Here is a 14,079-nt window from a genome sequence, read left to right as displayed (position 1 = left end):
ATTAAAGTTTATATTATGTATATTAATTAATGATATTTCACGACGTACAATACTTAATTTAGATTCATACAAAATATTGCAACATGTTTGTTCTTGTAAATACATAAATAATAAAAATAAAATATATATTATTGATTAAAATATTGTCAGTATATACAGGATGTATCTGAAAAATATGAAAATTTAAATAAGAAATTGTTAATTCTTCCTGATACACACGATTGTTAAATATTAATAAAATTACTTAATTTGATTATTTTAAATTCCTAAAGGTTAGATTATTCTGTCACCATTGTCCCCCTTAACTAGTTTGGCCAATCAAAACTTTACTGTATTATTATCTATAGCCCTAAAGACTTAAGGTATAATCTAATGAATACAAACATTATACACAGTAGGTATTACATAAATAAATTACAGATTTTCCCCACAAATTCATTAATATTACTATATGAATAAAGTTTATATTATGTATATTAATTAATGATATTTCACAACGTACAATACTTAATTTAGATTCATACAAAATATTGCAACATGTTTGTTCTTGTTATTTTTAAATTGAGTAAATATATTAAACAAAAGAGTCTATAAAATGGATAAAATTAAAAAAAAAAATTATTATTATTAAGTGTATAACTGTATATTGCAGATACGAAACTGGCTGCCATAAATGGGAATAATTATAAAATGGAATAATAGTAAGTTACAATATTATTATAATAAATATTGTAGGCTGAATATACCTTTTTGAGGTTTTTTATTGTCTTGAAGAGTTTTTAAAGAGATTTTTTATTTCTCGGTCCATTTAAATTTCCTCTAACCGATGGGTGACCATCAATTTTTGTTCTTCAGACAAACGCAACAGCTGACTAAGTGTCTTCTTCTCTTCTCCAGCAGCAACTTACTGTCGCTGTAAATTATCCATGAGAGTCACTTGTTCTTCATGCTATGCAGCAAACATAGCTCTCAAACCTGCAAATAATGAATTATTGAACTCACATGTATTGTAAAAAGAACATAGCAAAGATTGAATGTAAAATTATTCAAATATTTACTTGAAGATGTAGCAGCATCTTCTTTGAGTGTAAGCCGCTGATTACGTAATTTGGTCATGGTTTCAGTAACAACCATTTTCTCGTTATCGTATTTAGATTTCAAATTATTCTTTTCTACACTCACCGATTTAGTATCATTTTCAAGCTCTACGCTTGTGATATTTAGTGATGATTCTTAAGCTGCTGTTTCATGCTGCTCTTGTTCTATACCAGATTTGGCGGTTACTTTATGAGAAGTTTGAAATTTTGTCAAAGCCTAAAATTAAATACAAATCAATAAATTATGTAAACTAAACATTAGGTAACAATAAAAGTTTGAAATAATTTTGTAATTTAGTTATGAGGCATATATGCATGTACGAGTATGAATAAGTATAAAGTAAAAGAATCTATATAATATTATAAAGAATAGTATTAGGTAAAAATGGGCATTAATTTAATGACAGGTAATTTTATTAGCTTATACCTACAGTAAAAAAATGTCTTAAAATTATATTACCTACTGAAAATAATAATAATTAATTTAGTTGGTATATTAGCAACAGCATTATTTTACAGAAAATACTGTTTATTTTTACCATGAATAAAAATTAATCTAAAATTGTTTAAAAATGTTTGTATAAAAATAAAAATGATATGCTATTATTATAGTTGAAGCTAAAAAATGTTAAAATGTATTGATTACACACAATAAACAAAAATTCACTATCTTATCATTTATTTAAGATAGTTTTTGTGGGTTGGATAAGATCATGAGATCTAAGTCAAAGATATTTCATCATCAGATGTCTAATAATTTGTGCTACCTATAAAGAGGAGACCAATGTCAAGTTAGTTATAAGCATAGTTATGGTTTATTTAACGAAGGTTAAATGGATATAAGATATTAAATAGTTATTACCTATTTAATGTATAATATTACCTCTTGAGTGATTTATAATTCTTGTTTCACATGTTCATATAAATTCTCCAGTTCTTCATAACGTTTTATTAATGATTGTTTTCTTCCAATATACTTAGTGCATAAGTGGCCGACTGGACCTTTTCTGTATAAGCTTGATAACGCGTAACGTAAGCCGACTTATCTCGTACTAAAACTCGGCCACGTCCATATCTTCAGGGAGAAATACAAATTAGTTGTCTATAAGAACTAATCAGTTTTACTTTAATAATGTACAAACACAATTTACTTTTTATCCTCTTTACACTATTGCACGGCCTTTAATCAGAATTTCACAGTAGTTATATAGATAATTTATATACCTACCTACAAAATTCTGGTTGTACCTAATAAATAAAGCAATTTATAGACATTTTACACATCTAATTAAAGTACCTATTAAACTATAATAGTATAAGTTATGAGACAATGTTTTTTCAATATAATATCTATTATCACTATTATCAGTCGAAAACTCAGTTCATAAGAGGTTATAAAAACTAAAAAATTATAGTGGATTTCAATCATCGTAAACGGCCTGAACATTAAACCAGCTTTACTACAATAAATTATAAATTATTATACCTACAGTAGTTAGTACTTAGTAGTATAAAGTTAAACATCCAGATACAAATGATTTAGCTTTACCTTCTATTGCTATAGCTACCAATAGTTTATCAAAAGATGAGTTAACTACAATTAAGACAATTGGTTGTAATTTTCATGAAAAACTTGAACACATTTATGGTTAGTAACTATTTTGTATGTAAGTGGATACACATTTTATCAGCTCATTGTTGTCGCTATATTGACATACAACTTGTATCTGGTTGTCATTATGATTTTGATTTATCTAAAACAGAGAGTCCATTTGAGGAACATTTTGATAAAATGAAAATTTCTAAATTTGCTGCAAATTATTCAGATGAAAAGGAAATAAATAAACCGAACACTTTAGCGGCCAATAGTTTCCTAGCGCTTGAAGGTAAATTAGTGACTGTTATTCAAAAACCAATATGGAATAAGCCAGAATATAAAGCAAATACAAATAGCAAAACTATTACAAATAAAGAAGACAACTTTCCTCCCCTTGGTGATTCGAAAAGTATTCAAATAAATGCTCCTGTACCAGTAATAAACAGCCGGTGTAAGAATGCAGGTCGTGGAAGAGGTGTTATTAGCCAAGTTCAAAGTAATAACCGAAACCAATTAAATGCAAACTCAAAGCAAACATCCAAAGTAGGAAGACTTTCTATTAATAGAAATAAGTAGTGTAGACATAATAGTTAATTAAATCATTCATTACTACATTTTTAAATATTGATTAATTAATTTCTGTCATTTAAAACTGGTTATTTTAATGCACTAAAAAAATAGGAAACTCATGCATAAATATGTATTGACATTTTACAAAAAAAAAAATGTATTAATATTAATAAACATTATTGCAAATCAATTGTCTAGTCTAATATAAAGGCAAACTGTGTAAAAACATAACAATACTACCTGTGTTAATATGAATTTTATTTTTAAATAAAATATATTATTTCTAATCTGAGGTGGTGGTTGGAGGTGGCCTGATAATGGTAACTTTGTTATGAAGAGGTCTGATGGCTGACTTCATAATATATATTTTTATCATACTATATAGTTCTGAAGACTAAGAAAACAGTTAATGTTTTATAAATATGAGTATATAACACTAAAACAGTAATAATTTATACACTATACACCACGTTTTTATACAACTGTGAATTTTAATTTGTTTTCAAAAGCAATATATTTTTAGTTATTCAATAATACAAAACATAGTTAAAAACATGAAGCATCCTCTGGCCCCAGATCAAATATCTCTGAAGGGGCCTGGCTAAGTATGTGACTTGTTTTCAACATCATTCTAGATTGTTCGGGTCAGGTTAAATTTTTGTCCTGTACACAATTTACCTGGGTGGTACCAAAGAGTACTAAGCAGTTAAGCCTTATTCTTTAAAAAAGTTTGTATATGTGTATGCAAATAACCAAAATTTATTTGTATATGTAGCGCAAAACATATGTTATATTTTTAATAAAATTGTATAATACTATAGCTAATATTTCTAACTGCCGCAAGAAATTAAAACGTAAGTCCTATACACAATAAATGCATAGATAGCAAGAAGTAGGTATGCTAACTTATACTCCTAAACTATGACAGGAGTATAGAAACGTATGTCCAGCGTTTACATAAGAAAAGTAATACAAAATAATGTTTTTGATGTACCTACCTATTAGTCCATTAGTCCATTGCAACAGATATTTTTGTTTTGTCTCTTGTGTTAATTTGATTGCATTTTGTGACTTGCGTTACTTGACTTCTGTGGTACAGATATTACTATGATAAATTGAACTATAGTTGTACAATTTTAGTATAAATAGTAAATCTTGATATCGTGTGGCTGTAGTGGGAGGCGCTTTAAACCATTCGATATAAATTGTAACTACAAATACACAAAAATTGCGAAGTCCGTTTTTTCAGGAGTACTTAATTAGAATTCATAACGAAGGATGTATAGGTACTTTTAAGGTAATAAATAGCTTTTGCTATCCATCTTGCATGGTGAATTGCACCGTGAGTATGGAAAAATGTCGTATTATTTGGTTCACCATCAGGAAAAATCATTGTTAACTCGAGTAACTCCTTAAAATCGTTTTGAGGTTTTACAATTTTCAAATGGAGAAAAATTTCCTTGTTTATTTTATTCCACGAGAGCTGGAATCTTTTGAAAATAGAAATGTCTTTCGCTGATGGTTTATTTAATTTTTCCTCAAAAACACTTCGTAAAATGACCTCATAAATATGATGTCTGCACGGCAAATTCAATAATTTTTTTTCCTTAAAGTTTTTATAATAATACACAAGTTCCACCCAATCGACCACTATTAACTGCAGTTGTATTAAATGACAGATGTTTTTACTTCTGTAGAATATTAAAAGTAAAACATAAAAAGATAAAACTATAATATATATATATATACCTCTTACAATATAATATAAATAATTAATAGTAATAAAATATTATTTAATATTTATTTTGTTATGATCATTCATGATAATATTTTATATTTTACAAGCAGTCAAGTAATCTACTATTCATTTTTTTATTTTTATCAAATTGTATTTATTTTTTTTTAAATTTATTTTATATATTTATTGTTTGTTATAATATTAATACACTTTTAAAACTGACCAAGTAATTCTAAATATTATGAACTATAATACATAATAATCAATAAATAAAATTTCTTTTTTAATGAACTTAAAGACTGGCGACTAAGGCCATTAGCTGTTGTAGGGGTTATGAACTGTGGTAGGGGTAAGATTGGTACGGTAGGTTGTTCTTATGATTGTTACGGTTAGTACGGTAGGTAGCAAACACGTGTATGTGTGGCAAGGTTTTTAACTACTATGAACTCGGTAGTCACCCATCCGGGAGCTAGTAGCTGTGGCTGTTACTTACTCCCAGTCGCATTCCACGACTGGTAGCATCCAACGTGCCACGCCATTCACAATAAATATATTATTATATAATATTAATAACATATTAATAATTAATAGTAATAAAATATTATTTAATATATATGTTAAATATGTTACAATTTTATACTTGACAAGTTATCTAGGTACCTATTGTTTATTTTTTTATTTTTCATTTTATAAAAAGTTTTTTTTTTAAATGTTGTTATGTTTATTAAATCTGGCCCTATTTAACATACATATTAATAATAGAGGACTTATTGACTACAATAAAATATTTTGTTTATTAGTTGGCTGCAATAACGAGTTATATCCAAAAAAAAATTGAATGTAAATGGTTTTTAGATTTTTATTAAGTAAAATAATTTATTCCAGGTGATTATAGTTCTCCTAACCCCTATACAGGTTATCGGAAAAATTTAACTCCCCAGATAATGGAGAAAATATATGTAATAAATAAATTGTAAAAATTAAAATTGTATAACATTTTTTTTTTGAAAATTTAGAAATATTCAATATCAAAATTTAATTTAAAGAATAATGTTGACTGTAGAACATTTATTTGAGACAAGTTGTCATTGAACAATGAATTACACACATTTTATAATTAGTTAATTTATAAACCTACTTAAGAAAAAATAAAAACCTACCCACCCACCTATTCTAATTGCCTCCACTTGCTTAATATTGTTTGATTGCAATTTCAAAATGTTTGATTTATTGTAATAACATTTTTTTTGAAGTAATTAACTAAATAAATAATATTTATAAAATTAGTCTTGAAAATTGTTTACTAGGTAAAACCTATCTAATAAAATATATATTTCAGTGTACACACATTATGTATTTTTGGTGAAAATGAATGATAAAGCATTTATATTATGTGCAAATGTATAAACTTAATGGTAACTGGTTGGGTTTGTAAATGTATACATTCAGGTGAACTTGTGTATGAAAAACCTCATAATATAGGTAACTTCAAAAGTTATAAATGTTATAGTTATATAAATACAATCCATAAAATATAAAAACTATATTATACAGTATAGTAGGTATGTACCTACCTAGTACTTACCAACCTATTATATACCTGAGTATTTATTAAGAAGGTATAAGTAAGTTAATATTAATGACTAATGCATTGAATACATAATGCTTTCCTCTGTCCACACAAAACAAGTAAAATATTCATAATAATAACTTTTACTAATTACAGTTACTCGTTTATATAGTAGATAAATTAGGTAACACTACAGCACGCCTTCATCTTTTCTGTTTTATAGGAAAGTAGCAATAATTCAAAATTGTTATTAGTTGTATTATATTTCAATAAGTCAATTAATTTCGTATATTTCTAAAGACATTATTTCGGGTTAATTACACTAACAAAATGTAGACAAAAGAGAAAGTTTTTAATGGTATATGCTAGTAAAAAGATAAGTTAAAATATATTAACTTATTTTTTTAATAAATAATTGACAGTTATTTAATGTACCCACTCTATGTACATTTATATATTTTATATATATAAGGGTGCCTTGAAACAACTTAAATATTCTTATGATTTCTGCGATTTCGAATAAGAGCACTTGATTTTTCTGTATCGTCCGTCTCTTTTTTCACATAATACTGCATCCCAAACAAATACGTTTGAGTTGAGAGGTACCTATACAAATAAATGTAAATAAATTACCTTGTATAAAACACAATCATATTACGTGTAACTATATAAGTCAATGTCATTACTAGAAGTATAATCAACAAAACACTAAAAAACTTCAATGTGATGTTACTTTACTACAACCTGGTCGTAAAAAATTTTGCTAAAATATATACCAATTGATTTTAATAGACAGTTAGATATTGATACAAAGACATTTTCTTTAAATTGTCATGATTTTTTTAAATTGTTGAAGGTATGATTTAATTAATTTAAATTAAGAAAAAAAAAATGTTGATATTATGCCCATTAAATAAATAAATAGTATATATTATGCAGTCTACCAGCAACAGTGGATATCATGATAAATTATATGGTATACAGCATTATTGACGGCCTTGGTATAATATGATGTTCTAAGAAATATCAAAGATTAAATAGTTAACAGACAAATACATTTTGAGATAAATATTGATTTATTAAAACTATAATTAATAAGGGTTTAATGCAAAAATATAAACCATTGGTAAATAGTTATTGATTCAATGTATGTCATGTAATGGATAGATAAATAAATTGTGTTATAAACCGTTATAAATTAATTCTACATTTTTGTTAAATAAAATGTAAAAGTTCTTCATATAACATTAAATACCAAATAAATATATTGCTACCATTCATTGGTGATAGTCAGGGAAATAGTCAAGGCTGTGAAATATCTGTGCAGTTTCCATTTAGGTGTTATTAGGTACCATGGCCCTTAGGTGAATTAAATTGTCTCGCTATTATAAAAATAATATTTTTTTATCTAATTTAAAATAACTATTTATTACAAAATACATTTATATTGCATATCAAATATATTATATATTAAATTAATCGTTTTTTTTTTTTTTTGTGAATTAATTAATATTTATTATTAGTCCGACAATTATAAACTCATATGATAAATAGTTTAAAAAAATGCAATGTACTATGAGAAAGTTATTATGGAAAAATATAGTTAGAAGACGAAATGAATGGATAGGCCATATAATGCGGCATGAAGGAATGCTAAAACGATTATAGAAGGAACAAAAGACCAAGGATGCAACTCATATGTAGAAATGAAAAGAAAAGAGAATAAAAGGTAAGAATGGAAAATGGCTGCAAACCAATACACGGATTGGAACTTTAAAGATTTTCCACACGCTACTGCACATTTGTGTACTTCTTACTGTAAAACATCCAAAAAGTGTTAATTTCAAGATTTCTATAGTTAAAATAGTTAAATATATTTACTTCAGTAGTCCATTACTGTATGAATATACAATTGAAAGTTTTTCATCGTCTATTTTAGTGTTTGCCAATATTTTTGGCAAATTTTCTACAAATTAAAAATAAATTATTTTTCTAAACAACATTAAAAAATAATTAAAACGTATTTTAGTAACTTTACTTTCATTAGCAATGAACTCAAATGCTTAAATTCTATATCCGTAACTTAATTAAAGAATTTGATAGATGCAGAAATAATTTATTGAACTGATAATATTCTTTGTGCATTCAATCGATAGTATTATTGTAATATGTAAAAAATAGTTTTTACTACAATACGTTTTAAATATAATTTAATTTAAATTCTTAAATGAATACCCAAAAGCCTTAAAAGATGGTATACACCGTATACAATAGCTGGCTGTTTTATTTCTTCATCATATGCACTGTCAGGGACGGCTTTCCAAAAGTATGCTTTATACAAATATAATACATACATTGTATGTATATTATCTTGTTCACCATTTCTTAAAACATAATTACAATATTTAATGAATAAAAAAAAGAAAAATATTTTTAAATTAAAAAAATAAGAAGTACCTAACTTACTGTGAAATAGTATTGTTTACAGTTGGTTGGAGAGTCACTTTTAATGCTTCATAGTATTGAGCTTGTTCATCTTTATTAACTAGCAACATTCCAAATAAGAAAGTGTTAAAACAAATCCTCAGGCCATCTAATACTTCAACGCAAAGTGTGAAACTATATAAATTAAAATAAATAAAACAATAACATAGTTATAAATTAAATTGTTTTAAATTATAAATTATAAACAGAAGTTAAAAATTAAAATACTAAATACTTTTTTATAAACGACAATAAATTAGGTATAAGTTGGTTATATGTAATGATTTATTTCTTAGTAAAAGATATAGTAACCGTTTATCTAGTTGTTTTTCGTCAAGTACTTCAGATTGATGTTTTTTTGTTGTTGCTTTAATATCACTAAAGTTACTTTTTGCTAAATATCTAAGGTAGTTTTCAAGAATTGTAACCACATTAGGTTGACAGGGTAACTGAATCAACTAGAATCATATTAATTGGATGATAATAAAAAGAACAATATAAGAAAAAACTAGCTAAACGTAATAATATGTACTACTATTTCTTACTTTATCCTTTTCGCGTACTAAATAACAATTATATTCAATATGGGATTTTAAATTATCTGGAAACTCAAGATCTGGTAACCTTCTTTCAGGTAACAGTATTGTATCAATAGTTACTGGTACATTTTCGTCTTTCACCATAGACTCGTCATCTATGGAAATTAGAGCTGGCTCTATTACTAGAGGTTTGGGTTCAGGTGTAACTGCTCTTTTCTTTCGTTCTTTTCTGTACAAATTCCCATCACTGAAACAACAGAATCGTTTTAACTTATCCAACCTTTTCAATGACAATGCAACACTTACGGCGTAAGTTGAGCTTGATCAGCCAGTTCTTTTAGAAGCTCGCGATTTTCTTCTGTATCTTTTAGTATGAATTTATCAGTTACATATGTATCCCATTTGGAATTCCATCCCTGAAAAATGTGTTCACATTTTTACTTGTAGAAGAGTCAAAAATATATTACACTTACATGAAAATGAATGAGAAATTCATAGAATTGGCAACCTTGCTCATCCTTTTTAGGTACCACTTTTAAAACCTAAACGCACAGAAACAAAAATGATTTATTAAAATGCTGCAAGTGGGGTGATACGTGGATAATTTGATTACTTTAGAATTGTAAAGGAGTTTTGTTTTTGCAGGTTGTGGCTCGTAGCACAGTACATTTTCACCTTTTTTAAATTTGCATTTAGTCAATACTTTTTTTACAGGCAAAGTATTGATGGAGTTCTATAAAAAAAATTCTAAATTACCATACAGCTTTTAGTTATATATTATGTAGTAGGGGGTAGTGGTGGGCCATTGTTTAAATACATTGCTTAGGGTTTACATTTATGAAGACTCATTCAAAACATTATATTATTATTTAATTCTACTTTTATATTTGTCAAATTGGGATTGATTCTACTAACTGTACTAGTATTACTAAGGCTGGTACCTACTTCCTATTGTGGAATGCTTAAACTTACCTATAATACGATGTTCGGTGTTTATCTACCATTATCAACAAAAAAACTCATTTTGTCATTTTCTTTTCGATTGTCGTGCTCAAAAAGTGTAACTTGAATTAATATCATATAAAAATAATTATTTATAATTACATAATACATAGCTACAAAGTTGCTATGCAATATCTTTACCGCGGCAGTCCTTGAGTACCTCATAACTTTTTTTATATATATATATTTCTGTATGTGGTTGGAGAGAGGAAAGTGTGAATCGTGAATGCAAACGAATCTCTTGTCTCTATATTTTAACGTGTATATTTTGAAAACAATAATCATTACAAGTTCATGTGTGTGTGTGTTTTAGATACACTCTGATGTATAAGAGAAATACTTAAAGTGTACCGTGATAAGTATGTTTTTCCATAATGAATAATAATATATATAAACAAAGTTTATTTTTAGTAGTTTTTTTTTAGCAAAGAATAACAATTTAGAACTGTGTAATAAAACATTAAGAATACCTATATTAAAAGAACATTTAAAATACAGTGAGTAATAACTAACTGTAACCGTGATGAAACACAATACAACTTATTGCCATTGAAGGTGTGTGAGCACTGAAAAAAGGATAGGTACCTAAATAACATCAGTACAACTATATAGCTAGTATAAGATAAATGTTGTTAAAAAAATTAAGAAGTACCAATCACAGTTTAATTGGTTGTGTATTCATGCATATTATTTATAATCTTTGTTAGGCTGAAACTCAAACTGTGTAATGTGCTTATGTGTTTTTCAGTCACAACAATAAAAACAATAATTATTGCACTCTAGAACATTAAGCGTAGGTACCTATATGCAATAAGTGAATTTATACAATAAATTGAATGTAAAGTTTATGTTACACAAATAATTGTGGTTCAAATTATTTTTTAAAGAAATACAAAATAATGTTTAGCTAAATGTGTGTTCAATGTGATCAAGTTAACTACACCTACTGTACCTAGTAGTACCCTTTTAGTATTATATAAAATTGTCATTGTAGTAGGCAGGTATATTTTGATAATAAAAGATGTATACTGACTTTTGTTATAGTTAAATAATTACATTTTAACTTTAAATTAAAACTTTGGTTGAATGAACTATACAATAAGCCACAACTATCTATTAAATAATAAGTCGGCAATAAGGTTTATGTCTTACTTAGTGAACAGTGAAATTATGTGGTTTTTTTTTTCGCAAATAATAACATAATAAAATTATGAATGTCTTTGTGAAAAGTACATTTAAAATACACTGAGTTATAACTAACTGTAACCAAACATAGTTCACCTGAGATTTCCAAGTGAAAAAAGTCTACCTAAATAACATCAGTACAATATGCTATAGGTTAAGATACATGTTGTATAAAAAATTATCAAGTACAAATCACAAAACAAAAAAATTCACAGAAGAATGTTTAATTGGTTGCGTATTCATACATATAAACTCTTTCTAACAACAATAATTTTGAAGCATTGTAAAAACGTATTTCACTGTATAACAGTAAGTGTTATACTGAAATCATATGATAATTTAAGGTTTATCATACACCAATAAAAGTATACATGTTGTAGTTCAAATCATTTTTCAAAGAGTTGTACTAAACAATGTTTAATTGAATGTGTGATTAAGTTAACTAAACCTAAATCTAAGCTCTGTCCAACCTAATATCAATACAATCTATTGTATTAAGTATTGAAATAATATTTCTAAGAGTACCACATGTGAAATGATAAAATGCCTATCTAGTACACAACTTACAAATAAATGAGAGTAGACTTAGGTCAGTAGTAAGTAGTAGTAGTAGTAATTTTAAGAACTGTGAAAACGTTTAAGTATTTTGTTTATAGGTTTTAAATACCTTTAATTAGTTAAAATACAGTTAGTTAACTGTGACTTACACAACCTATTGCGTATGAGTGGATATACAGTTTAACATAACTTTTTGAAGTGAAAAAAGTCCAATTAAACAACATAATATGTAATATAGGCATTAAAATAATTATTCGTTTTAGTTAATGAATCACAATAAGCTTGGCCCAGTGTTGCAATAAAACAGCAATGTTTTAAAGAATAAAAGCAATAACAAAAAAAAAAGTATATCCAATACAGAATGTTAACCAACAACAATAACTTAATGCAAGTACCTATTGGATTTGGTTTGCAGTCTAGTAGGTATAGTATCAAACTGTAAAATATCTGCCACCTGAGTACATTGAAATAATAAACACATATATGATATTTTAATGCACACTGTATTAGTGAAGGTTAAGTGAAACGTATAGTAATATAATGATCAAGCGAGTGAATCTTATGCAGCAGGTACCACCTGACACTATTTGTTTAGTACAGTGATCAAAGATTGTATGTTGGTTGTTACTCACTACTGACGGCACTGCTCCAACAGTTAGTGGACGACGATATTCGGCCGCTCCGTGGTAATCACGACCGGCAACAAAATGCCTTGAACAGAGCTTGGAATAAGCAAATATCTGTCGAGCACTGAAACCATTGTCCTTGGCGAACATCACCCATTGACGCTTCTGATCGACATTCGCTGGAAAACTAATACAATCATCGTATTATGATTAGTTTTGTTAGAATATTATGTCAAAAGTAATCGTGATAGGGACGTATATAAATACCGATGCACTGAAACGCCATCCACGCCGTCGACGTTGCCACAAATCATACAATGTTTGACCATTGTTATATTTGCCTAAAAATATATATAACAAGTAATAACATTTTGCAAAGGTAACGGCCAAACATTTTATAACCTATGCTATAAAATGAAGAATTCATGGAAAAAGCTAACAGGAATTTCGTGGAGGAAAAAATTAAACACCGCTTCGTTTCCACAGCCCGCCTGGCCCGATCCCGTCGATTCCTTAATATTATGTAACTCGTCCTGAAGGAAGTACGGCCGCGTGTGGCCTATACATTTAGCGGGGAACGTGAATAAGGCGCAAACGGGGAGGCGAGACGTTTTAAAAAGGACTAAAACGCGACTACAGACGAAAATTTTGGAAAAATCGCCATGACGCCGCGCTCTCCGAGATCGATGTATCCGCAGTGGCACTCGGCTTACGTATGCTTTAGCGAGCTCATGTTTATTCAAATGTGATTATATAATATTGAAACTGTATTTCATGTGTGGCTGTGTGTTTGATGTTGTATGTATATGGAATAATATATTATAATATATATGTGTTTGTACTGCGTTTAGTATAATATGTATGTGTGTGTGTGTGCGTGTGCCCCATGGGTAGGGGTATATGCGGGGTAGCGGTGTAGCGGCGTTGCCGTCATGGGTATTGGTGTACGTGGGGGATATGTGACCCGATTGGTAGAGGTTTGCGGTGGCGGGGTAGTGGCATCTGGGTAAATAATATATGTTTCGCATTTACGTGACCAACAGAATGATCTAACTTAATACTAAATTATAATATATTAAGCACAATGATTCGAGATACCTACGCGTTCGCGTG

General features: G+C 27.8%; 2 protein-coding genes and 1 pseudogene across 2 annotated transcripts; 1 reads left to right on the top strand and 2 right to left on the bottom strand.

Annotated features, from left to right (window-relative positions):
* Positions 1-760: 760 nt before the first annotated feature.
* On the bottom strand, positions 761-2,170 carry LOC132947729 (protein bicaudal D-like; annotated as a pseudogene).
* A 59-nt stretch (positions 2,171-2,229) lies between these two features.
* LOC132947728 (uncharacterized) lies at positions 2,230-3,270 on the top strand. Its single transcript, XM_061017983.1, has 3 exons — positions 2,230-2,275; positions 2,641-2,745; positions 2,861-3,270. The coding sequence occupies exons 1-3, from the start codon at positions 2,230-2,232 to the stop codon at positions 3,268-3,270; spliced, it is 561 nt and encodes a 186-aa protein (XP_060873966.1).
* Positions 3,271-6,890: 3,620 nt separating this feature from the next.
* LOC132947727 (male-specific lethal 3 homolog) lies at positions 6,891-13,295 on the bottom strand. The gene is made up of 11 exons (XM_061017982.1): positions 13,234-13,295; positions 12,973-13,153; positions 10,209-10,328; positions 10,069-10,137; positions 9,902-10,011; positions 9,602-9,842; positions 9,369-9,514; positions 9,039-9,191; positions 8,808-8,956; positions 8,454-8,538; positions 6,891-7,178 (listed from the first exon to the last, which is right to left on the bottom strand). Exons 1-11 carry the CDS (start codon positions 13,293-13,295, stop codon positions 7,061-7,063), a joined length of 1,434 nt encoding a protein of 477 aa, XP_060873965.1. The 3' UTR covers positions 6,891-7,060.
* Positions 13,296-14,079: the final 784 nt, after the last annotated feature.

Source organism: Metopolophium dirhodum, chromosome 6 (genome assembly GCF_019925205.1).
Source record: "Metopolophium dirhodum isolate CAU chromosome 6, ASM1992520v1, whole genome shotgun sequence".
In the NCBI taxonomy this organism is placed as follows: domain Eukaryota; kingdom Metazoa; phylum Arthropoda; class Insecta; order Hemiptera; family Aphididae; genus Metopolophium; species Metopolophium dirhodum.
Note: the sequence above shows the minus strand (reverse complement) of the source record. Positions and strands in the feature narration are given on the sequence as shown.